At 35.4% G+C, this 25,150-nt stretch overlaps 5 protein-coding genes across 7 annotated transcripts in view; 3 read left to right on the top strand and 2 right to left on the bottom strand.

Annotated features, from left to right (window-relative positions):
• Nucleotides 1–2,269, top strand: part of LOC110410269 (thiol protease aleurain-like) — a 3,670-nt gene extending 1,401 nt beyond the window's left edge. Inside the window, exons 4-8 of the mRNA XM_021419899.2 lie at nt 79–152; nt 250–514; nt 979–1,110; nt 1,532–1,667; nt 1,970–2,269. Coding sequence (XP_021275574.1) covers nt 79–152; nt 250–514; nt 979–1,110; nt 1,532–1,667; nt 1,970–2,007 — 645 coding nt within the window. The 3' untranslated portion in view covers nt 2,008–2,269. The remainder of the gene's footprint in view (nt 1–78; nt 153–249; nt 515–978; nt 1,111–1,531; nt 1,668–1,969) is intronic.
• Nucleotides 2,270–2,421: 152 nt separating this feature from the next.
• Nucleotides 2,422–7,334, bottom strand: LOC110410268 (Pentatricopeptide repeat (PPR) superfamily protein). 3 transcript variants are annotated; one of them, XM_021419897.2, is made up of 3 exons: nt 5,081–7,334; nt 3,380–3,602; nt 2,422–3,092 (listed from the first exon to the last, which is right to left on the bottom strand). In XM_021419897.2, exon 1 carries the CDS (start codon nt 6,976–6,978, stop codon nt 5,200–5,202), a length of 1,779 nt encoding a protein of 592 aa, XP_021275572.1. In that variant the 5' UTR covers nt 6,979–7,334; the 3' UTR covers nt 2,422–3,092; nt 3,380–3,602; nt 5,081–5,199. The 3 variants fall into 3 exon arrangements, with proteins under 3 accessions (XP_021275572.1, XP_021275573.1, XP_021275571.1); XM_021419898.2 differs by lacking the exon at nt 2,422–3,092 and having other exon boundaries at nt 3,106–3,602; nt 4,985–7,334; XM_021419896.2 differs by lacking the exon at nt 2,422–3,092 and having other exon boundaries at nt 3,106–3,602.
• A 195-nt stretch (nt 7,335–7,529) lies between these two features.
• Nucleotides 7,530–12,270, top strand: LOC110410950 (FRIGIDA interacting protein 1). The gene is made up of 14 exons (XM_089782670.1): nt 7,530–7,754; nt 8,077–8,168; nt 8,263–8,367; nt 8,548–8,597; nt 8,674–8,740; nt 9,062–9,134; nt 9,561–9,616; nt 9,743–9,839; nt 10,145–10,229; nt 10,340–10,402; nt 10,533–10,592; nt 11,144–11,236; nt 11,682–11,744; nt 11,850–12,270. Exons 1-14 carry the CDS (start codon nt 7,699–7,701, stop codon nt 11,964–11,966), a joined length of 1,077 nt encoding a protein of 358 aa, XP_089638796.1. The 5' UTR covers nt 7,530–7,698; the 3' UTR covers nt 11,967–12,270.
• A 176-nt stretch (nt 12,271–12,446) lies between these two features.
• On the bottom strand, nt 12,447–17,741 carry LOC110410874 (tubulin-tyrosine ligase). The gene is given in 16 exon segments (XM_021420783.2): nt 12,447–12,657; nt 12,824–12,981; nt 13,111–13,180; nt 13,401–13,475; nt 13,600–13,923; nt 14,200–14,357; nt 14,711–14,876; nt 14,968–15,109; nt 15,403–15,510; nt 15,944–16,200; nt 16,312–16,437; nt 16,544–16,675; nt 16,677–16,761; nt 16,846–16,970; nt 17,061–17,303; nt 17,384–17,741. Coding segments are annotated over 16 exon segments (2,610 nt in total). The 5' UTR covers nt 17,675–17,741; the 3' UTR covers nt 12,447–12,507.
• A 3,710-nt stretch (nt 17,742–21,451) lies between these two features.
• On the top strand, nt 21,452–23,786 carry LOC110410886 (uncharacterized). The gene is made up of 2 exons (XM_021420803.2): nt 21,452–22,083; nt 22,951–23,786. The coding sequence occupies exons 1-2, from the start codon at nt 21,695–21,697 to the stop codon at nt 23,426–23,428; spliced, it is 867 nt and encodes a 288-aa protein (XP_021276478.1). The 5' UTR covers nt 21,452–21,694; the 3' UTR covers nt 23,429–23,786.
• The last annotated feature ends 1,364 nt before the right edge of the window (nt 23,787–25,150 follow it).

Genomic DNA, 25,150 nt, shown 5'->3' with positions numbered 1-25,150 from the left:
CCAATGGCAGAAAATATATGAAGTAACAATTCAGATCTAACTTAATTGGTAACACTTCTGCTAAATGATATTCTACAGAAAGACTGGAGGGAAGTGGGCATAGTCAGCCCAGTCAAAAATCAGGGCTCCTGTGGATCTTGCTGGACATTCAGGTTAGCTTTCAGTTATGATTAGAAAATGCTGCTTACCAACCTACTAAGTTTAGCTTTTAAATTTTAAGTTGTGACATTTTACATTTGCATATTTCAGTACCACTGGAGCTCTTGAGGCAGCTTACCATCAGGCATTTGGGAAGGGAATCTCCCTTTCTGAGCAGCAGCTTGTTGACTGCGCCGGAGCCTTTAATAACTTTGGTTGCAATGGCGGGTTGCCATCCCAAGCCTTTGAATACATCAAATATAATGGTGGCCTTGATACAGAGGAGGCATACCCTTACACAGCAAAAAATGGTGAATGCAAATTCTCATCTGAAAATGTTGGGGTCCAAGTCGTTGACTCTGTCAACATTACCTTGGTAAGTTCAAACACCATTTCCCTTTTGCTTTCTGGTATCGCAGTTTATATGATCATGTGCTTGATGTCAAATATGCCTTGTTTTTGTGGGATAAAGCAGAAAATAGATGACTTTACTTGTTCATCTGGCTGAATTTGACTGGTTTATATTGGTTGCCACTGGCTATTTATCATGCCTGTTTTACATTATCAGTATACGTCTAGTTCAATTTGAGTATTGGCTAAATCCAAACCTGACCAATGTTCAACTCCAACGAGTGTGTATATCTCCATTGTTGGTTGTTTTTCAGTGATCCAATTCGAAACAGGTCCATTTACACATAATTGACTATTCTAATTTGTGACCCTAGCTAAATATTGGAATTTAATTGCATCCGAAGTCATAAAGAAATGGCTTGTGAATCTAGATATATAAATTACGCATATCATCTTTTGGGATTTCCTAATCTGTACAATCAAACACAGGGTGCTGAAGATGAATTAAAGCATGCAGTTGCCCTGGTTCGGCCAGTTAGTGTTGCATTTGAAGTTGTCACTAGTTTCCGATTTTACAAGAAAGGGGTTTACACCAGTGACGTATGTGGTAGCGCTCCCATGGTAAGTTATTATTATTATTGTTGTGCTTTGGAGTTAGAGAAGTTTATTTAATTGGCAAGACAATAATATCTGTTGATCAATTATGTTATGAAGTTATAAAATTACAATAGCTGGCCCAATTAGGTTCAGTTTGTGGTGAGGATTTCATGGCTTGATATGATTTCTTAGAAATGGTCTTGAAATGGTTTCAAGATTGATCTGTGAAAACAGCATAAAACCATAATGGATTCATCATTCATGACCGTGTTCTTCTAGTCAAAAGTGGATCAAATCATAGTCAAGATATGCTAATAGGATTTGCATGTGTATGGTTATTTGCCATTCGGAATATGATGGCAATTCTTCTATATTGTGCACATCGATACCGCCCATCTATATGATGGATTGATGCGTTCTTACTAACTATGGACTTACGTGGCAGGATGTGAACCACGCTGTTCTTGCTGTTGGGTATGGAGTTGAAAATGGTGTTCCATATTGGCTCATTAAGAACTCATGGGGAGAAGATTGGGGGGATGATGGCTACTTCAAGATGGAGATGGGGAAAAACATGTGTGGTAAGTCTTAAGTCTCAACCTCGTTGGATTGTTTAGTCAAAACAAGATGCCTGGATTGAGCTATGTCAAGTAATTTAAATGTTAAGAATTTACTAGCCCTCAAAGACCACCCAGATTCTGAAGTTGATCATGAAGAGAAATTAGTTGATTGGATATGGTCCTATGAAAATTCTTCAATTTACAGTGAATATCTTTTCTGAATTAGGACAATAAAGATAAGAAGTCATCGACTGAAAATTTGAATTGTAAACAGTATATATCAAGAACTTAATTCCCTTATACATCCGCCAATTTGGTTGCAGGTGTCGCGACATGTGCATCATACCCTATCGTTGCTTGATCTGATTGAAGAACTCTTTTGGATTAGGTCGGTGCTTTGTGTTAGAGAAGCCGTCCTAGTTATGGTCTACAAACGTTGTAGTTGGTCCATCTCAAAGGTTGAGGTTATGGCTTGATGTACAATAAGGTCTTAGACGCATACTTATAAAATGCAAATGTGTTGTTCACAACAAAAGACGTAATGTAAATTTTATCTATGAATGATCGTTGTGTAATTACTTGCAAACATTAGAAATCAATTCAGTACATTTAATATCCTTCTATATTCGCTCAAAGTAGCCTCCTACTTTGCCAGCATACAGTTGGGCAGGAAAGTGTGCCTGTCTTTCCTCCTTCAATATGAAGCTGGAGACATTCTTGAGAACTTCAATGCATTTAGACGTGCTGTGTAGCACGATCGATAGAAAAGGCTGGTAATGTTTGTTTGTCCAATTAATGTTTGATGGCTAAATCCCGCTTTACCCAGTTTCCCTGTCTCTGTCTCAAGGATTGCCATGTATCCAGTACTTTCTACAGTCTTTGGGTACAAGATCAGGAATTGATGCCGCTCCTCTGTTTGGCGCAGTGCAAAAGATATTTTTGTTTTGGCTAAAATTGCAAATAAATATCTTATAGACTAGACGTGCCTCCAAGATTTTTTCTTTCTTCACCAAAATTTCAGCCATTCATGTCTTGTATAACTCATAAATTTGAAACTCAATGCAAGCAAAACCGATGCTTTAACAGTTAGTGCCTTTTGGAGTCAAATCAACATACAGTTTTGCTTCTGTGCTAACAATCATAATCATGGACAACCTATTAACAGTTAGTTGCAGCAACTTCTAAGAAAGAACATATGTTAGGGTCTGTAGTGTATAAAGTTATGCCAAATGAACTACCGCCTTCATTAATGCCGACCAAAGTAGACCTCTGCAGTTTCCGTTCAATTTGGGGTAGATGATTGTATTTCTCAGTCAAGCTTAGTTGGTAGAAGAATCCAATCATAGAACAGTTGAGAATCTACCCTAGTGAGCAAAAATTTTAGCTGAAGCTCACACTTTGGCGGAACCAATGTTTTGATATCCTTTTATTGATGATCTGCATTGCCTGTGAAATACATTAAATCAGAAGGATGAAATTTCATTCATTTTTTGAAGAGTTTTAACAAACTATACAGACTACACATTGCATGGAGGATTTGGAATGCAAGAGACCAAAAATAAAAAAATATTGGATTGCTCCAAATAAAGAAGGGAAAATAAAATCTAAAACATGAAATTCATCTATGTATTTTCCTTTCCTTTTCCCAATGTATTGCTTAATTTTCCATTATCATGTTTGGAGATCTCATTGGATATGGAACACCAAATTGAACTGCAAGACAAATAGCAAACCTCCGTGGTACTTTCCGACTCATTCAGCATCATACCAGTTTTCTATAGCATCATCCAGCTTTTGAAGCCAAACATCCGATGTTGATGTTCCCCAACCAAATTCAGATTTAAGCCGTAGCAGCCCTTAATCTCTTACAGTAACCTCATATAATGGTGTAAAAGGCAAGAACAGGGTACCATTAAGGATTCCATCAATAACTTGAAAAATGCATTTTCTGCTATCCTGCAAGCCCATAGAAACAGGAAAAATGTGTTAAGAATAAAGATGAACTGACTAAACAATGCAACTTGATATAAATCCTTCAAGCACTCCAAATAAGGTTTAACAACAGATGCTCCAAGTATGATCCTGAACACAACACAATCCACATCCCCCAAGGGCTGTGAACCTGACCTCAATCACCTGATGAATGATCTCCAGGACATTGAGCTAACTATTCAGATTTTATCAATTGATGCAAAAAGGTTGAAATAATTTGCCAATCTACTCCTTTATCTTCTAAATATCATTTACTGGTTATTAATTTGCAGCACAATTGATCTGAAAGGGACTAGAAATCAGATTATATCAGCATCGCACTTTCTTGACATCATCATTACTACTATACCCAACACGTAGATGCAGATATCTGAAAAAAAAATAGGGGATTAGTTTCAAATTTACCACTACTTTGAGTGATAGACAAATTTATCATTCATCTTTGAACAGGTGCAATTTCACCACTGTAGTTTGTAACTTGGTTCAAAAGTGCTCAAAAGTTAATGGTAAAAGAATATTCTATTTTTTTTACTATTTTTGAACCAAATTAGAAAGTAAAGTGGTCAAATTACCCCTATTCAAAGACAAGTGCTAAATTTGATCCATTACTAGAGTGGTAAATTTGAACCTTAACCCAAAAAAAAAACCTTCTCCTGCTATGAGGATCACATTATATTCCCCTTTGATAACAGTCAGCCCATGTATGATTTAAAAATATAATACTAAAATCAATGTGCTTCATTGATCAAAAAGAAAAAGAAAATTAGTATACCGCTAAGAAAACTGTTAGACTGTCAAGTGATTAAAGTTCTTTGTAGTGTTGCGATAATTCTGAACAAACTATGTTTCTGTTCTTTGTTCATCATAATTATATGGGGGTGCTCCAAAATAAAATTTCACAGAGATCCGTCAACCAAGTCTATTGTAATCATTAAATATTAATATAGAATTCTAGACCAAGTACATCCAAAGTCATTATCCATAAGAATAAATCATATGGTCCTCAGGACTAAAAGATTCAGCAGTATTTTCCTATGTTGTCATAAAGAACCTTAACACAACGAATTTAATACATTTACTAATACATATGGACAACAATACGATCCATCCAACATGCACATTCCGGAACACCAGGGTTGCCATAGAGGTAAAGCCCCAAAAGAAGTGATCTGATTGTGTTCTTCTACATATATAGAGCATCATTTGCATTATTTATAAATATTACTTCTAACCTTATAACATACAGAACAAATAACCAAGTGACACGTTGACGGAAGTACATTTCAATTTAAGAGAACAGAAAGGCTAACACAAGTAACTTTGTAGGGAAAAAGAGCATAACATACAATTTCATGAAGATCCAACGGAACCAGTGCCAATTTAGAAGTATGATAATTGAAGTTCATGATCTGAGTAAGAGAAAACAAAGACAAAGAACTCACTGAAGGCAAGCCAGTTTGTGCTTCAAGCTGGATATGCTTAATTGGATATTTGATGCATGATGAAGAGCCTTCTCAACATTTCAGAATGACATCAAGTTCAATGATGGCAAGCTTTTCTCTTAAGCAGCCACAGGCACACCTCTGTTTATTCTCAAAGGAGCATTGTTCTCCAAGAGTGATGAACCCAACTTCATGTCCTGTGATGCCATTTTTTTAATGCGGGAGGCTTCGCTAGGCATCCCAGCCTTCAAAAGGCAAGAAATTAAAGAATTTACAGTGACATCATCTGGGGTACAACCAACTGATAACATTTTATTGAAAATGCTAATTGCTTCAAACATTCTTCCTTTCATACTGTGACCTATAATGAGAATAGTAAATGTCACTTTATCAGGATGACATTGCTTCCCTTCCATCTCCGCTACTATCAGATTGGCCTCATCCAAATTTCCAGCCTTGCAAAACCCATCAATCACAGGGTTGAAGATAAATGGTTTTGGAACAATATTCCTACACTGCAACTCCCTCAAAAATCCGCGAGCCTCATGTAGTCTATTTTCCTTGCATAGAGCATTAATAGTAATAGCAAAGGTATAAACATTTGGAGATAAGTCTCTCCCTTTCATTGCATTCCACAGCTGCAAACTCTGGTTTACATCTCCAATTCGACAGTAGCCATCAATCAAGGAAGTGAACGTAACAACATCAGCAACGCAACCAAAAGGAGCCATCTTCTCATACATGGATTTAGCAGAAACCATATCACCAACCTTGCCAAAGCCATCAATCAGAACATTAAAAGTGACAACAGTAGGCATAGTCCCTGAACTAATCATCTCATGGAAAAGTGCAGATGCCTCATCCATCTTACCCAACTTGCAATAACCAGATATGACCGATGTATAAGTCACAACATCTGGTGAACAATCATCTCTTGATTGAACTTGGTTCAATAACTTGTGTCCTCTATCTACCTCATTAACCTTACATAACCCATTTATAATGGTGTTATATGTAACAATATCAGGAAAACAACCAAAACTCCCCATATCATTAAAAAGCTCAAAAGCCTGATCCACTTTCCCTACTCTGCACAGACCTCGAATTAGAATATTAAATGTCCATGTGTCTGGGTAAAAATTTGATCCTAAATTCTCTTTATATAAGCTAACTGCCTCCTCTAGTTTATTTTGCTTAACCATCATATTCAACAGGTTGTTTAACGCAAAAATACTGATCACTACTTCATCAGACCGAACATCAGCAAGCAATTTCTTTGCCATACCAAACTCACCTGCCCTCCCAAAAGACGAAATCATAAATCCTAAAATAGTAGTATCAGGCAAATGCCCATCAATCCTCATATAATCAAAAACTAATTTAGCCGAGTCATGTAGACCCATATGACAAAATGACCTCATAAGCAAATTATAAGTCCAAAAAGAATGACCAATATTAAAATTCACCCTACTGAACTCGAGAAACTTCAAACCTAACGCCGGATTGTTTAACCATTTAACAACTTCAAATTCAATTAAAGGAGTCAAATTCTTGCTCAGATAACTCAAACAGCTATCATCTAAAGGCTGTGAATAAACAAAGAGAGTGCACACAACCTTAACGAACCAAGCCTCGTGCTTTTGGATTGCCTTTACCTCTTTATTGCCTTGCGGGTAAGAACCTCCGTGAAATTGAATGTGAAAATGAGGAATGAAGACCTTGGAGGCGGCTCGAACCCTTGAGGCACGAGTTGTAAATGAAAATAGGGTCATCTGCAACCCCAAGCCATTTCTAGGCTTAACTAAATACTCAAAAATCTCTACTTGAAAATGACCAAATTTTTTATTGGGCACCCCAGATTCAAAGTTGAGTTTTTGATTGAACTCTCTACTCTTCATGGGGATGGTGAAGAATCCAAGAACGATACCATAGCAAAACGACCCGCAGCTCAAACTAATAGCTAATGCAAAACTAACTCAGCAACAAGCTAAAACCCCAGATAAATCTCAACCATTCAATAACTAAAATAGATCACTGGATGATCACTGAGCAATGAGAAGATGGACATTGAGAACCAAAAATGGATTATGAAAGAAATCTGATACTAAGATAATAGGAAGAAAAAGATTTTAGAGATGTTTGATGGAAATCAAAAAGCTGTGATGCCTGCAAAGAAATGGCAGCACTAGGGTTTTCGGTCTGGCTTCTGGGGATGTTGGCCTTGTTTTGGGCGCTGGCTTACCGTCCTGTCAAGATGGACGAAACTAGTCTTGCGAAACAAGGCAAGAGTCCAAAGGCTTGGCCTTTTATCTTCTGTCATTTAGACCTATTGAGGCCCACTCTGTGCATTATGCAACGGGTTGACCCAAGACACGAGCACGTCTAGACCGCTGGGCTGACAAAGTGCACGCTGGGGATGTAATATTTTCTTAAAAATAAAACAAAAACAAAGAGCAAGCATGGACGTTCGTTAGAGCAATGGGTCTTGACCAAAATACAAAAAAAAAAAAAACACACACACACACAGAGATCAAATCTGTTTCAGTCCAGCTTTGTTTCACTGAAAACAGAGTAATTTGAAAAGGTTGAACTTTTTAATAGAGAGAAAGAGGTGGAAGATGTCTAGTGAGAGGCACGCTTCTTCCAACTCCGCACCTCCACAAGAAACCGCTATGTAAGCTTTCAATCCTTCATTTTTCATTTTATTTAGTTGCATTTTTGTCGATTTTTTATTTTCATTTGTTTGACAATTCTGATACTTGGAAGAATTTAAAATTTGTTCCGTAAACTGAATGATATCTTATTTAGTTGGATTTTTGGTTTTACCGTATACAATCACCAGTAATTAGTAATTACACGCGTTTAGTTTAGAATTTGGGGTAGCATTTCTCGATATTTCACTGTAGGGATCAAAATTTTGTTGATTTTAACGTGATCTGAGGGTAATTTTTACTCAAATTAGTAATGGAAAAATTCACATTTTGTGCCATTTGTAGGTTCCTTGATATACTGCATGAGGCGCCGTTATTTGGTCACCGGAAACCAAGGAGTATCGTTGGCGGTGTTTTTTACTGTTTCATACTGGCAAGTTGAAGTTCATTGCTAGTTTTATGTCAAATAATGACACGTCCTTTTAATTCGTGATTAGGCAAACTCTGATAATTTTTCAAAATTTTAGGCAGGTTATGCAATTTTGGCTGCAGCGGCTCCTTGGATATTTAGGCCTATAGAGAATTTCGTCTTACCAGTGCTTTGTAGCTGCGATGTTGTTCTTCTAATAGTCACAGGTATCTTGATCTGCCTTGGGTACTTGCTTCTGGATGTGTACCGTCCTTGGGGTGCTTCATAAACTCATATATGATTGAAGACAATATTCCTTATACCTTAGTTTAGTATAGAATGCATGCAGTGCTTAAAAAGAATTTAAGTGCATTGCTAACTGTTAAGTTCTTTTTTGGATCTTACAGGCATTTTTCAACAATATCTGGTTTATCAAGTCCAGAAGATACGTCTACAGGTAACTTCATTGATTACTCCAACCTGGTCCTAACTGCCATTTTATAGAAACCATTAAATGGTCTTGTGTTTTGTAGGGTTATTATAGTTTCAGCCAGAAGTTGAAGCATATTGTCCGTCTACCATTTGCCATTACTGCATACGGTGAGTTTATATTTGTGTATCTTTGACCGGCAGCACTTGATCTTCATAAGGGGTTTTTATCTCAATCATCAATGGATCTACTCAGGCATATGCTTTCCACTGAACCAATTATTTTGATTCCAGAGTCATCATCTTGTCCTGCCTTTTAGGATATAGTAGTCCCCTTTATCCCCAACAATGATAGTGTCTTACATCTATGGAACCTTTTCAGTTGGAAATAATGTTACAGTTATAACCACACTTGTATCTCTTCTGATGTGATATTAATTTTATAATTAGTGACCAGTTCTTTCTGTTACATCTTCATTATTGTTGCATTAGGAACTGCTGCAATGATGCTTGTCATGGTGTGGAAAACCTACATCAGTATTCTTTCCACATCTGTCATTCTCAGGTACTCTACAACTCATCAATGATTCCAACCTCGTTCTTCTTTTTCGTGCTTAATATATATTTTGTATGCTTCTTTAAGTATTTATTCTTAATAATTTTTAGCCTTAATCATGTTTGTGAAAGAAATATTGATTTTAATCCTATCATTGTGATTTTACCAGCTTTAAGAAATGTTTGCTTCTCGAAATGTTTGTGATTTATGAGTCCTGGATGCTCATTCTGCATTGTTTAGTTTTACATTACAATTTGAATTGGAACTTCTGATGTTGTTGATTGCTGGGACTGTTAGGTTAATTCAGAGATTGATATGAATGGTAGTAATATTTTTAAGTTCTTTCTTTATTTTGATTCAAAACTGAACATTCCTTGTTGCGCTATTGAACTACGTATCATTGACAATATTCCACTTGATTCATTTGATTTGCAGGATTATTATGTTGGTTGAAGCAGTATGTTCTGGGTTCTTTATGAGTGTGTATATCGGTAAGCTCAAATACATGTGTAGAAGCATTTGAGGAATTAAACTAAATAATGTATGCTTATTATTTAGGTTTTTTCAGTTATTTCTGATTAGGTGCTTGTATAATTCTGTTATTGTGGTGCTTGCAGGTTATGTACACCAGTACAATTCATTGGATTCTCAGCCTGATGTTTTGAAGTCATTATATTCTCCCCTTCAACCATCAAGTCCTTTGGAAGATTTGAGGTAATTACAAAGATTTTGTTGATGAAGCGACTATATTTTCAAGATTCACTGTGAAAGATATTCCACCTGCTTTGAAAGAATACATCACTCGAAAATATGTCTTTTAATTTTTGATTTAGTTGGCTAGTTTAATTTTTCTGTTGCTGGAGCTTTGGTGGTTTGCAGATATCCTGATTTCAGTTGTTGCATTTCCCTGATTTGCTGGTCATGAAACCAAGACAAAATTAATATGAAATTATGAATTATTACTATTGTTATGTGTAATGCTGTGTATATCCAATGTTCAATTCAATTTGCTGCAACAGGTATCATGATGGTGGTCGACTCTCTGACCAGCAAATGGCTTTACTGCAGTATCAGCGTGAAAACCTTCATTTTCTGAGTGAGGAGGTATTGTATTGGACTCCTGTTACACAAGTAATTCATTATAGTTATTTTCATGTATCTTTTTGCAGTATTGCAATGGACTACTGTTATACGAGTAATAGCTTTAACTGCAGATTCTTCGATTGCAAGAGTGCTTAAGCAAATATGAAGGATCTAATGATGGAAGCACACCGCAGGTGATGATCCAACTGTAGAGATGAATGTTCTTTTGTTACATATTTATAAAAAATAAAAATATGATGGGAGGAGTTGGGATAACTGTGTAAGAAATTGTCAGAATAATGGTTACTCTGGACTCTTTTTCAGGTTGATCTTGCCCATCTGTTAGCAGCTCGTGATCAAGAATTACGAACAGTTTCTGCTGAGGTACTTAGGTTCACATAATCTCATATGCTGATACTTGTTGCTTTGGTGATACTGGAAATGAGAAAAGCTGCGGAGATCCTTTGAACAATTAAGTTTCCCATCTTGCATATTACCTGTTGTTCTCTCATGCCCTCATACCCATTTTCCTTGCTGTTCTATCTGGTTTGCACTTAAGTACCTTGTTCATGGTTCCAATAGGTGAATTATGTTAAGAGTAAGGCTTTAACATGTTACACATCAGTGCTTTTATTTGGCATGCAAACCCTGCAATTTATGCATTAACATTAACAGTGCTGTAGATATTCATTTGGGACAACTGAGTACAGCAGAGAGTTTTCTATGTCTTTGTATTCATTTGCATGCACATTTGCACACTTCATAATTGGAACAAGATGAGATTCCAATTGTTGATCTTGCCCCATGCACCTGAAGTTGTTCCACTTTGGGCAATGATACTAAGCATTTGACCATAGTCCCTGACATTCTTCATTTAAAAAATTGGGATAGTAGTAGGTTCTGTCAGAAACTGAGGCAAACTATTTGAATTGCAGATGAACCAACTGCAGTCTGAGCTAAGACTTGCCCGTTCTTTGATGGCTGAGAGGGATGCAGAAGTCCAGCGAGTTCGAACAACCAACAATCAGGTAAATCCTAAAGAGTTGGCCTACAGCCATTTAAAAAAAATTGAATATCGATAATCCTAATCTGAACTTTTTGCTCAGAAGCTAGTTTACATCTCCCTTGGTTCCATGAATACTTTTGAGTCATGAGTAAATCCTCCTCTTCTTGAATGTATCACAGCTGCTCTACGATATTAGATTGGTGATAACAAAATATTCATGATGGACCTATTGTTCTACTGTCTAACTTAAAAAAATATATTTTTTGTTTTTTTACTATAAATTCTTAATCTGAAAAAGTTTTGCAGGACTAATATTTCTCCTTAAGACCAGGAAGCAGAAAAATAAAACCAATATCTTTTCAAGCCATTAACATGGTTTATGCAAAATTTTGTTCTGATGAAAATGTCTGTAATCAGACTGCTACGTTGACCTTTTCCTCATTTTATTCTGCTGAAAACTAAAACAGTATGTCGAAGAGAATGAAAGGCTGAGAGCTATTCTAGGAGAATGGAGCGCCCGAGCTGCGAAGGTACTGCCTTACAATCCTTTTGCTATTTATGAAATTCCACTTCTATTCTATTTGAATGCTGTAAAATCATATGAATTGATATTTAATGTTACGACAATGCTGAAGCTTGAACGAGCTTTGGAGGTTGAGCGGATGTCAAACCTTGAACTACAAAAGAAGATTTCAACACTAAGAAGTTCGGCACATACATCAGCTGGACCAAGCGAGCAGCAGGGAACCTAAGTACTTCCTACGGAAGCACATGTATAGACTCATTGTTGACTACTCCCAACACTTGGGGGTGAAATCAATCTTTTTATTCTGTGGTTAAAACAAACTTTAGGCCTGATGACATATATGCTTTATTGTAGTTTCTTTGATTTTTTTTTCACTTTTTCCCCTTGATTTCTTTCGCTTAGGGGAAGGAGTGGTTCTGGCAATGTTCTGGGACCTGTACATAACTGTGTATTCCCTTTTTTTTCCCCTTTGTTGGATGCTGAAATTTGAATGATATCAGCCCAGACTGCCATTTACATTAAATTTTATTCCTTGTATTCGCGTGTTATGCTCTTCCACTTTGCTAACCTTATAACATAATGTTAAAAGGTTTTGACTTACCCTAAAATGCTGAAAATGACCAGACGCCCGGGACATTAAGTGGCGTAAAGATAATGGCTACGAACCCATCTGAGCCAAATGGTAGGTATCGGGAAACCAGGACAGTTGATCATTTTAATTATGGCACTAGAATAGTGATACAAATGAAACATTCCACATGGTTAAATTACAATTGGCTTACATGAACATTTTCATTTAGAAAGAGACAACCAAACACAAAATTGAAGAAGTCACGACCCCTAATAACCTCTCCCCCTCCAGATATAGCTTCCGTATCATACTTGCATGCTCTCATACAGTCAGGACAGTACGTAACCTGCATAAAAGTTGGCATATCCCTCTTAGAAAGCAGTATGGTAATCACAGATTGGTGTGAGAAGAGCACTCATGAAAAGTAACTTAAGCCTACTTTGATAGTCATATATGATTACTCGATTGCAAGACAAACATCTAATGGAAGGATGCTGCTTTCAGTTACAAACCTCCAATAACTTTGGCTGGAAGGAACCATCAAGCATTACATCCACACCGTACATAGCCCTAGACTTTGGATCATGCATCTCTGGATGTACTGCTGCAGCTGACTCAAAGACAGATCTGATCATAGTTTTAACTCTTTGATGGATGTCCAACCATTTAACTGTAAAAAGCACATAAATTGTCAATAAAGAAACAACTTAGGAATGCCTCTTAGTTGCTTCTAAATTGTTCACATTCATTTTCTTGAAGGGAAAGACAATCTGGGTACAAGTTCAGCAAGCACAAAAACCTTGATGCTCCTTCTCGAACTCCCTAACAAACTCTGGTGTGTTCATGTGATTCAACTTCCGACCGTAGTTCTGAAAGTCATAGAAGTCAGTAAATTACTAAAGGTAAAAACATGAATCTAACATGATTCTTAAGTTAAAGGAAAAAACGGAGTTCCCACTTCCATCGTAGATATTAGAGCCTTGTTTATTTGCATTTCCTTTTAAATTCCAGGAAACTGCCTAAATTTCATGTACTAGCAGAAAATATATTTACTCTTTGAAGCTGTCAACAAAAAATGCCTAAACATACCATAACGGTGAAGTGGGTCTCATACTCAAAAAGACTATGCTTCTCAAGGGTGTATGGGTTGTTTGCCAATCTGACCTGAAAATGTTAACAGGAGGAACTAATTAAGGCATTTTAATAGCAGAAAATATTTAAACAAGAAAAGACCTCAAAAAGAAAACTCATCCTATGGCATCTCAGTCAGACAGCAGAATGTGCATACCCAGAAGACATCTGAAAGGAAGATATCCAAAGGGGTTATACTGCGAACCAGTATAATATAACGAAGATCAAACTTCTTTCCTTGGAACAGAGCAGGGTGCTCAATATACTTCTGGCATATTTTTGGACCAGTTTCCATGAGACGGATAATGGCAGATAAATTATCAGTTACAGTTGTATCAATAGTCCGTGCCATGTTCCAAGGTTTTAAGATCCATAGATTGTTGAGCCCATCTCTCTTGCGTAGACAGTAGTCACCAATAAGTTGAGATAGATGTGTTTCAAGATTATAAGTAGGTTGCAACCATCCAGGAGATCCCTGTGCCTGTTTCAAGGAAAGAAGGGGCAATTTAAAGTTAGTTTACCTGTTGCTATTCAAAAAGAAAAAAATTAGTTAACCTGTTTCAAAAAGAAACATTTAGCTTGGTATTAAGTTTTAAGAATCAGTATCCATCCAAGAAAAGTTCTAAGTATCAGTACAAATATGATTGTAATTGAAAAAACGAGCATGCAGTTCAATATCATTATAGACAAAATTTTGACTCCTGAAACAAGGTCTTGATGTGAGTATTAATATGTAAAATAAGTTAGCTATCTCAACCTTTTGAATGGTATCAGCCAAATGATGTTTCATCACAAGACAAGCCTCAAAAGGAAATTGGTTTACATATTGTTGATCTGTTATTCCCACAACTTTTTTCATCTCTTCATCCACCTGCATACTTGTCCATATAATATCTGCATCCTTTGGTTCGTTTGCTGCAAGCATTTGGGAGAATTAAAAATCTCACAGCAGAAAATGTACACTGAAACCTTAAAAAACTAAACAAATAAAGCTGTCAATTTCTTTCAACAAATACCACATCCATCAGACAGATGCTAATCAAATCTAAATAACAATTATGAACCCAACATATAAAAAAAGACTCAGGTAGATTCAATAATTAACAAATTTATAATGAATTCCACATAAATTGACATTTTAGTCCCTTTTTAATAAATAAAATGTTTTCATTACTTCAATAACAATTCACATCAGATGCACATATTTCAGAGAAAAAAGGGTCAAATATGAAAGAACAAGTTTCCCATGCGTGGACAAGAGCACATACTAATCACAAATTCCGGCCGTGTCAAAAATTCTTCCACTTGAGGCATATCAGTGTAAACACGTAACACACTCCCATCACTGCAATGGACACCACTAATCGAAGAAGACTTTATGGGCACAGAAGGTAAACTTCTCGATTGCAATTTATTGTGATGCTTCTTATACTCCTGAGTGAAGTAATGTGGGTTAATAAGAAACCATGAAGCAGACCACAGTTTAAATGGAAACAGAAGTAATTCCAATAACAGGATACAATACTTGGATAAAATAATTCTGTGGTGTGTAGAACCAAGCTGTGAGTCTGGCAGAACGCTGCTTTTCCTCTCCAATACCAAATAGGTAATCACGAGTACACTCTTCGCCTTTCTTAACATTCTGGGTTGGCCATAATATTGAATAGCTGAGAAAGAAGGTTAACATGTGTCATGCCTCCATATGAATGGTCCTCCACATGCCTTAGCAGAAAAATTATATTACAAGGATTGATAGCATGGATTAATCAAGATGTGGCCATGTGGGAACATGCAGCTCAGAGTCTGCAAAGTTTTTTCAGTACAAGATACACAGATACCAATCCTTAAGGATTATTACACACTATCTAACTATAAAACTACTGAACACGGTAAAGAAAAACAACAAAAAGAAGTCAAACTGCTCCAACAAGCAGCAGAAGAAAAAAAGTGAGAAGGAAACCTTACTGCTGATGCCAGATTCCCCTCTGGCATGAAGAGAAAAGGAGCCACTCTGAAATTTGGCTCATCACTGTGCCGCAAAGCTGAACCTAGTTCATCCACAACATACCTGCCAAGGAACCCCAAAGCTAAAACTTAAAAACACTGTTTATTGGAAAGGATAACTGCACACAATAAATTTAGCAAGCATCTAAACAATGATGATTCCCTAGTATGTTCTTATTTTGTCTAGCACAAATGGTTTAGCCTACAAGCCCTTTTTTCTTTTTTTGATAAGCTAGCGTGAAAGCCATTTGACTCACAGATTTTCCAATTGCAAGCAGATGCACATAGCTTTTAATGGGTAAGCTTTGTTAACTACAGATCCTATTATTCACTATAGAATTCTGATTAATCACTTTTCTGCAAACATATTCTACCTCCATATGGCTACAAAGTCCTTTGTCTATGAATATTTATCCTTGCTTTCAAGAATTCAACAAAATGCCAAACATGATCTGAAGTCTATATGTCAGTTGCTAAATCAATGTCGAATTGCATACCATACTGGGGTTTCATCAAGCTTTTCCTCATCTGCAAGCCTATATGTCATTAAGTATAACCACATTGCATTAAGAACACAATCAGCAAGAGGTTCCTCAGCACTCCATTCAGGCAAACGTGGCTGAAGCATTGAATCAACAACATGCTTTTCACTTTCTAAGATTTTGGACGCATCAACACCATTCAGTGAGGAAAGAGTGGGAAGGGATTCAAGAATTTCCACAGCACTCTCTCCAAGTGGGCCAGGTATATCCACCTGCAAGAACACTCATTTTAAAAGGATATGAGAACTTCCTGCTGTCTCACCCCTGTTTTAGCATCAGTGAGATTATATTGGATAACAAGAAACAGTTTTCCAACAAAATACCTCCAAAGATTGCAAGCAATAAAAAGCCTTCAAGATTCCAAACAAATCACTGATTGAATTTTCTTCAATTGGATTCCCTCGAATGTTCAAATGTGAAAGATTTGGCATCTCAAAAGGCGAGAAAGCCTGAACATAAGCAGAACAATAGATAATCAGAAGCTCACCTCACAGCTTGTTTCCACATTTATGATTAATTAAAAAAAAAGGAAAAACATAAAATAAGATGTTAGACCTTATTGATCAGATTATGAATACATCTATTCGAAACGTCAAGTGAGGTCACACTTTGCAAAGCGAGGTCACCCTGATGACTACTCCCAGGATTGTCCTTCCCATATACATCCGCACAAAACCCCAACGCCCAACTCACCAAAATTACGGGTAAAACGAGAGTTATAGATTTCCAATTTGGGACATCCTCGAAGAATTGCATCTTCCATACCACCATCACTGTAAACAAAACAGACACCAGTTAATAGAAAACATCAAAGAAACTCAACATTTTTTCTTTTTCATATATCAACAAGACAAAACCTTTTTTCAAGAACCGGGTTATTGTTCAACCAAAGCGCCTTTAAGTTCTTAAATTTAGTAACTTCCTGGACAAGTTTCTCCGTGTTCTTGAGCTTGTTCCCACACAAACTAAGAGCCATTAAATCCTGGGACCAGACAGAATAACACATAGATATAAAGAGCTTGGAACACAAACTGAAATATGTAAAAATAAGATAAAGATATGGGTACCGAACTGGAAATTTAGTGGATAAATCGAGAGAAAGGAAGGTATTATCGTCAATTTCAACCTCCTCGAGCTCCAACCACCTTACAACTCCATCTCCATTAGCTTTCGCGTTTTGAGTTTCGCTCTCTAAAACTTCCTCAGCGGTCATTTTCCCGCCATTTTCAACGGCCTCTTCTAAACCTGCGTCATCATCAACGTCCAAGCACATCAGAGCAGCCATCCTCTGCGCCAGCCCCGGAACCTCCTGCAACTGCAACCAATCACAGAACACTATGCTGTCACTAGAAAAAGAACTTCAAAGAAATTCAGATTTTTTTAAAAAAAATGAACCTGTTTGCAGGCGTCGGGGAGGCGAAAAGTCCAGGCATGGTCTATGAGGAAAGCGTTGGAGTCTTTAGGCATGGTGTCGGAGGTTAATAACAACCGCCTCTGTCGGCCATCCTCGCATAGTTCGATCTCGAAGTGAGCTCCGCCATCAAATGTTTCCGATGATAGTTTCTCGAACAGTTTGCGATGAAGTGATTGGGGCAGTCCCGAGGCTGCTAAGAGCAGACCGTGGACTTTCACGAAGTCCTCGTAGGTTTCGATTCTGCCCCCGGTACTTGTGGTTGTCGCCGACATTGGTGTTGGGGACAGAAAGTATGGTGCAGTGAGGTTTTAGGATAGGTGGAGGGTTTTGTGCAGTTAGAGTAAGTTGTTCGAGGTTTTACGCGTTGATAGACCAAAAACATTGTCCGATAAAGTTGCAAAGTTACTGTTTTCCTTTCATTAATTTTAATTATCAAGGACATCTTAATTTAAATAATTTCCTTTCATTAATATAAATGTTAATTTTAATTTAATTTTTTTATAATTTATTAAAAACATGTTAATTTTAAAAAGTGTGCTAGTTACCTCTCATTTATCATTAATTGAAACTTAAGTCCAATTTATATCAACATCCATCTAATTTTTTATTAATGTGAAATTAGTGACATTCTACCTTATCTAATTATACAATACTTTCATTATACTAGCTTTTGACCAATAAAAAAAATAAACTCTTGTATCTCTCATGGAGATTAGTGAAAATCTAAATTTAATCTCTCATAAACATTAATGAAAATCTAGATCTATTTTACTATCACTTGTCACATTTAAGCCTAATTCTATATGATTTTAAACTCTACCATGACTCTTGTATTTCTCAAGAAAATCGGTGAAGATCTGGGTTTAATCTTTTACGGACATCAATGAATATCTGAATTTATTTTGATGTCACTTGTCACGAGTTAAAACTTAAGCTTAATTCTGGACGAGAACATTAATGAAAATCTAAGTTTGTTTTGATATCACTACATATCAAAACTTTAACCTAACTTCGTGCCATATTAATATGTTTTTATAGTTCCATCTTTTGTGCTTACACATACAAGTTACAGTTAAAATGGAATTCTATTAAACATTGCATCCTTTAAAGTTGATTAAAATATTATTTATAGTGATATTTTATATTAAATGTAATAAGTAATAATTAATATGATATTTTTATTGTATTAAATTTTTTTAACATAATAATATTAGAAAAACATTTTTAAATGATACCCGTTAATAAAATTCAAAATAAACCATGTTTATATTTACAAAATAGAAAATTGTGTTACCAAAAAAATATAATTTTCTTATCTATCTTTTAGTATTTTATACCAAAAATAATAATTTTTTGTTGTTGTTATTATGATAAATTTTGCATTGTCATAAATAAAAACGCCAGCGGATCAACTGGCTCAAGCATAACTCGATTCGTTTAAGCTTGGGCTTGGGTCATTATTATTTAATATGTAATAATACTATTAGGATTGTCTTACATGGATCTTAAGCCCAAATTTAGCAACTTGGGTTTATTATGGACCCAAGGTCCAAATAGAAAACAGTATGGTAAATTATATTTACACTTTTGTGATTTAATTTTTTTTTTCACATGATTTTTTATAATTTTTTTCTCAATTAACACTCTATAAATATTTTTTTCAATTAGCACCCTATAAATAACTTATATTCCCACAAGAAATTTAAATGTTAATTTTTATAATAAAATTACTAAAATATCTTTAATTCAAAGTTAAAAATGTTAATTGGAAAAAAAATTATCTACTAGTGTTAATTGAAATTAAAAAAAGAAAAACCCAGAAATACCATGTAAAAAGATAAAAATTCAAAAAAATGTAAGTGAAATTTACTCTTTATTCTTTTAATCAAATTGGAATATAATGTTGGAGGAGATAAAATGTTTTCCTTTCTTATATAATAAAATTGGAAACGAGAGAATAGTTATAACTAAGGTTGAACACTTATCAATCAGTAGTCCACCAAAGAATTATGTTTTCTCGGCTAGTTCTTTGGTAGGTGACTGATCTTATCAGAGTTTTCTTCCATGCGAAAATCATCCAGGAAATTCTAAGGAGGCAATGCAGAGTGGAAACCAGCCTTTATCGACCACTAGTCTACTAAAGAACGTGTAGATACCAATGTTTCTTCCTCCAGTGGATTACAGCTTTGGATCAGGGTTTTTCTTTCGTTTGAAAATCATTCAACTTAAATTTGGCCCAAGCACCTTGAGTTTGGGCTATTTAGATTTATCGGTCAAATTATCTAATTAATTTTTATATTTTTTTAAAAATATTAAATTTAATCACTATTTAATAATTTATAAAAATTAAATTATATATTATTAAAATTTGATAATATTAATTTAATTATTTAATTGCTAATTTTTTTATATAATTGTACGGATCTGACATTAAAATAGACAGTGCAATGATTGACGTGACATTAAAAAATGATATAATAATTATATTGATGTGATGTTAACTTTTAAACTTTAATTTGTAATTATTGAAATAAATTGAATGAATCATCTCCCATCACTATACCATATTTTTCATTTCAAATTTTCAATTCCCTCTCAATTTGTTAGTCCAATTATAATTTAATATGATTTTAGAAATGGATATCAATGTTTGAATCCCATTACAATATTAATTTGAAGATTAATCAAGAGATAATTAATAAAAAGGAAATAATCAAAGAGAGAAAATCCAGAATAATGAAACAGATGACTCAAAAACTCATTTGGATTCTTGATTTGTCTCGATTAGGTTAATGGAAAATTTTCATTAAATAATTCTTGAATGTCATGTCATTATTATTACATTATTAAATTAAATATCATGTTAATACAATCAAATACCTTATTAATATAAATAATAAAAAATTATAATACAGTTAATAATTTAACTTACATTGTTAATTCTGAAAAATATAAAAATTTAATTTTTACAAAATTTTATATAATAATTAAAAAATAATTACATAATTTGACCCAAATATATCTGTTCATTAGAAAACAAAGTAAAAAAGCCTGATTTAACGTAATGATAGCACAACCAAACACGTAAGTATAAAGTTTATGGAAATTTACATAAAGACCAAGTTCTGGCTGGAAATTTACATAAAGACCAAGTTCTGGCTCTTAAATGAGAATTTGATATTGTGTTGAAGAACCGCTTTGAACTCTCTCACTAACTCGAAATTCGAAGACAAGTAGACAACCGACAGTGACACAAATCAAGACCAAACCATGAAGGCGACGTGTTGCCTGTCCCAACCGCATGATTGCCACGTGTTGCAATTAAACTGTCGACCGAGTACTTCCAACAAAAGAATCAAAAGCAGCAAGACAAATTCAAAATAAATTTTCTTTTATTAACGTTGAAAGGACAAGTAAAAACGACCCTTCTTATCATGATCACGCCTTTAAAATAATAAAAACAGTGCTTCATTTGCTTGCTATTCTTCTTTTTTACTATATTATTTGATTGCTAAAAAATTGTTACATTGGTATTTAACGACATGTGTGCAACTAAAATGTAAGCAAACATTTTGGGTTCTTCCATTTGTACATTTTTTTAAAAATCATTTTAAAGAATAATCAATTAAAAATAATTAAATTAGACATTAATAAATTTATGTGTTATTCATGAGAATTTAAATAAAATCTTATTCTCTGATAACACTTAATTAACATTTTTTCTTCTCCATATATATATTATTGTAGAAAAATAGCCGGTTGAAGTGGTCTTCCCTTAATCCGGTACATTAAGTCATTAACATGTAAATTATAATTCTAAAAAATCCTAACATGGAAACTGTCAATAAGTTAAGGGTCAAAATGAAAAACGTGTAATTCTGATTAAATAAAAATCTTCCTTAATCAACTGCGCAATTTTATGATCAAACATCAATCATAACCGTCCACGTCGGACACAAGAGTCAGCCAAAACCTATGACAAAAGATGAAACATCGTAACCTGCACAACAACATAGTCCTGCCCCTTTCTTTCTTAATTCGTACAAAACCAAATTATCTTTATCCAGATAGTCTCTTCTTTCCTGTACCCTTCCTTTTTTTTTCTTCTCTCTCTACAATTTCCAACATAAAGAATAAAAGAAGAGGAATTTTCCATCAGGATAAGGCTTCGCCATCTTCATTTATTCGGCTCAGTTTTTAACTATTCAGAAAATTAAAGAAAGTCTCTGTGTGTTTATTGTTTTATTTTTTTCTCTCTCTGTTATCAACAATGGCGGAAATATCGCTACCCCATGTGCACTTCACCAGATATTGATACCCCACAATTTTTCACTCCCTTACTTTCTCTGCTCTTTTCATTTCCCAAAACGATGTCTCTTGTTTTCGACAGGAATGACAATACTAATTCAATCAGACGCTCAGGGTTTATCCACGGGATGCAGTGTATCTCGGTCTATGGTTCGCCAGAGGAGAAAAACGAGGGCCGGAGGAGGTTGTTGTCGGCGGATGAGAGGGAAGAGGAGGATTCGAGGTCTTGTAGTTCGTCGTCAATCGGAAGGAATAGTGATGTTTCCGATGGATCATCATCGGACGGTGAAGATTCAACGGAGGCTGAAGCGCAAAGCGAGCTTAAAGGACCTTTGGATACCATGGATGCTCTAGAGGAGGTTTTGCCTGTGAGGTAATTTTTTTTTAGGAAAAAAAAAACCTTAAAAAATTTGGGGTTTTTTCTTTCTGGGTTTTGATCCATCTTGTTTTTTGGTTGATGGGCTTTTGTTAAAAGTTTGCAAGCAAGTTTAGAGGAATAGCTAGGGCAGTTTTAAGTGTTTTTGTCTTTGATTTTGTTATAGTGTTTTGCAGAATCATCCGAAATATCTATTTTATAACTGCTTACTTGGACCCAAAAGTGAAATTTAATGAGTTTCCATTTCTTCAAGGGAGTTGAATTGGCATTAAAATATATTAGTGGTTTTTTTTTTACCTTCTTTTATTAATTCTTATAAGTGGAGCTTTAAAAAAAAAAAAGTGGAGAAAGGAGGGAGATGAGAAATAATACTAGTGAATCACTGAATCGGGGAGGTGCTGATGCTAGCTTCTTAGAATGTTAGTGAAAGGTAGGATGCATTAAATTTTAAAGCATAATGAGTGGAGAAAATTTGTGTTTTGACATAATTAGGCTCAGGAACCGTAAGCCAAGGAGCATTTTGAACTTAATTTTGAATTATTGGGGGCAACACTAATTTACTTGCTTCAAGTGATGATCTGTTGATGCACTTGTCGATTGAAATGTCTTACCACCAATTACCGCTTGAAGTTGCACTCTTTGTTAATCTAATGCCATTAGAACAGTTCAGGAAAATGCAAATCCATCTTGCAAGATAACCAACTACTATAAAGCAATAGCTAAGCAACGCCATTTTTCTTGTTAATAAGAGGAAAATATTTTCTTATATGGACTGTTTTGGACTTTAGACAGTTTTTGTCTGATTCCATTGTTAACATTTGGGAGCTTCAATTTCTTGATTTTTGTGGTTTTGCTTTATTTCAGAAGAGGCATATCCAAGTTTTATAATGGCAAATCAAAGTCCTTCACAAGTCTAGCTGACGCAGCTGCTGCTTCCTCCATTAAAGATTTTGCAAAGCCGGACAATCCCTATAATAAGAAACGGAAGAACTTATTAGCTCATGGTTCTTTGTTGTTTAATAATCACACTCATCCTTTGAGAAGCAGTGGAAGTGAGATATCAAAGAGATTAGCTAATTCCAGTCGAAGCACCATGGTTCTTGGAACCACCCTGGGCAGCTCTGACTCCAACACAATCTCATCTTTGCCATCTACCTGTCTTCCACCTTTGCATCCACAGTGTAAAAAATCAACTACCATCAGATCATCATCACCAACTACTCGACCAAACCCTCCTTGTCGGTCTTTCTCCTTGTCTGATCTACAGTTTGTCGCTGCTGCAACTCCTAACATAACTGGTTTGGCTGTTCATAGTGGAGACAAGGACAACAAACTGCGCTGAATTTAACTGAAGTTTCACTTTCAAAATTATGAAATTAGAAGTTGCTAAAATTTTTATGGTCTTGGTCTGGAAGACTGTCAGTCTATCACTTGCAGCTTCCTGCCTTGATCTAATGCTTGTACTTGTAGTGCTAGGTATACCATGGCCAGGCATTTTGAGAAGTAATTCTCACTTTATTATTCTCATATCTTGTTTGCTGTGACCTAGATAACGATAAGAATGCTGTATTGTATAATGTGAGATGTAAAATATATTCTCTTCCTAAACAGGAAGTGCTGGCCTTTTCTCATGTAACCCTGATATGGGAGTTGCTGTGTGCATGTTACTGCAGTACAGTTTTTCCTTTTCCTCCTCTTCACCCTCTCTAGTCTCCACCATTGCTTGTGTTATTTCTCTTTGCTGTATGGATGATGATGGTTATAGGACTTTGATGTGTGCTTTAGATTGGCTTGGTGACTGATTCCCTAGCATCCTTAGTATAGCTCGTCCTTGTGGTTCTTGATTTTTGCTAATTCCTTGTCTGTGCTGTGTATCCGCTGAATTTGCTAAATAGGTCATCAGCAGCGTGGAATTGATCCTATTTTTACTAATTCTGCTCTTGATAGTTTATGTAGTGGAACTTGGGAAAAGGTTAGGAAGTTGCAGACAATTGGAAAAGAGAAATAACCTTAGAAATGTTTTCAACTTTTGTTTTGTTCCTTTCGGAAGTGCACTCTAGCTCTCTATTAAGAGGGAAAGTTATGGAGAAGTTCAATCTTGTTTCCTGGCTATGTCGTTAGTTTAATATCCATTTTGTCAAATGATAATCTTCTTGCAAGTTTAAAGACCACTGTATTTGACTCGATGAAGTATGATGTTTACACCAAAACTATAGCTATTGGAAGTCAGATGATGGTTGCACCGGCATCTGAACATGTCGTGTGCAGGTACGTGCATGCATATGTAGCTGCATACACGGACCAAGGTGAGATGGTTGTCATAAGGAAAAATTTTACGGTACTGCAAAACGTCATGTTCTGTTTTCAGAGATATTGTGGTTCCTTGAACAAGGGAGATTAGCTGATCAGAACAACAAGACTGATGTTATAATGGACATATATGGATCAAAAAGAAGTTCACAACGATTTTGAATTACAGACAGCAATACCCAGCATGTGCAGAAAATCTTAAGCACTAAATATTGTACCTTTCCTTAAGTTGTTGCAGATTTATATCAAGTTATGACAGAAGGCTTGTTTAGTGGACAATAATCACTTGAGTAAAGTAGCATGTTTGCGTAAATTTATCTGAACAATGAATGAGGTTTTAACATTTTGTGTGATATTTAGATATAACTATAGTTCTTTAATTTCGTTTAGAATCAGAGAATGTCATATTTGAGCATTGATTAACAGGAGACTACATTATAGCAATTAATCTGAGAGCTGTTCACCCGGAAGTTGTTTAAATTCAGTAGATGTCAGAATTATGCTATACGATGAGGCAATCTAGCAGACGAAGATGCTGACATCATTTTTTCCAAGGACTAAATGGATAAACATTACTGCCTAAGCTTGCTGTTTCACACACCAGCTATGACTTGGGTTTTATTCCATTTCAGCTTCTTCATATGGAATGCAATAGTGTTCTTACCAAAAGATAAATCTGGAATACCTCCTGAAACCATTTAGCAGATTGGTGAATGAATTATTATTTTCTTTATCTGGTTAGACAGTTGTAAAT

Source organism: Theobroma umbraticum, unplaced genomic scaffold (genome assembly GCF_002168275.2).
Source record: "Theobroma umbraticum cultivar Fairchild unplaced genomic scaffold, ASM216827v3 scaffold_56.0, whole genome shotgun sequence".
NCBI lineage: Eukaryota > Viridiplantae > Streptophyta > Magnoliopsida > Malvales > Malvaceae > Theobroma > Theobroma umbraticum.
The sequence above is the reverse complement of the archived record's forward strand: the minus strand, read 5'-3'. Positions and strand labels throughout refer to the sequence as shown.

Coding starts and splice junctions, on each gene's coding strand:
- LOC110410268 (XM_021419897.2), bottom strand. CDS start 6,978: ATGAAGAGTAGAGAGTTCAATCAAAAACTCAACTTTGAATCTGGGGTG.
- LOC110410950 (XM_089782670.1), top strand. CDS start 7,699: ATGTCTAGTGAGAGGCACGCTTCTTCCAACTCCGCACCTCCACAAGAA. Junction 9,617..9,742: donor CTTTATGAGTGTGTATATCG/GTAAGCTCAAAT, acceptor TGGTGCTTGCAG/GTTATGTACACCAGTACAAT. Junction 10,593..11,143: donor TACGAACAGTTTCTGCTGAG/GTACTTAGGTTC, acceptor TTTGAATTGCAG/ATGAACCAACTGCAGTCTGA.
- LOC110410886 (XM_021420803.2), top strand. CDS start 21,695: ATGTGCACTTCACCAGATATTGATACCCCACAATTTTTCACTCCCTTA. Junction 22,084..22,950: donor GAGGAGGTTTTGCCTGTGAG/GTAATTTTTTTT, acceptor GCTTTATTTCAG/AAGAGGCATATCCAAGTTTT.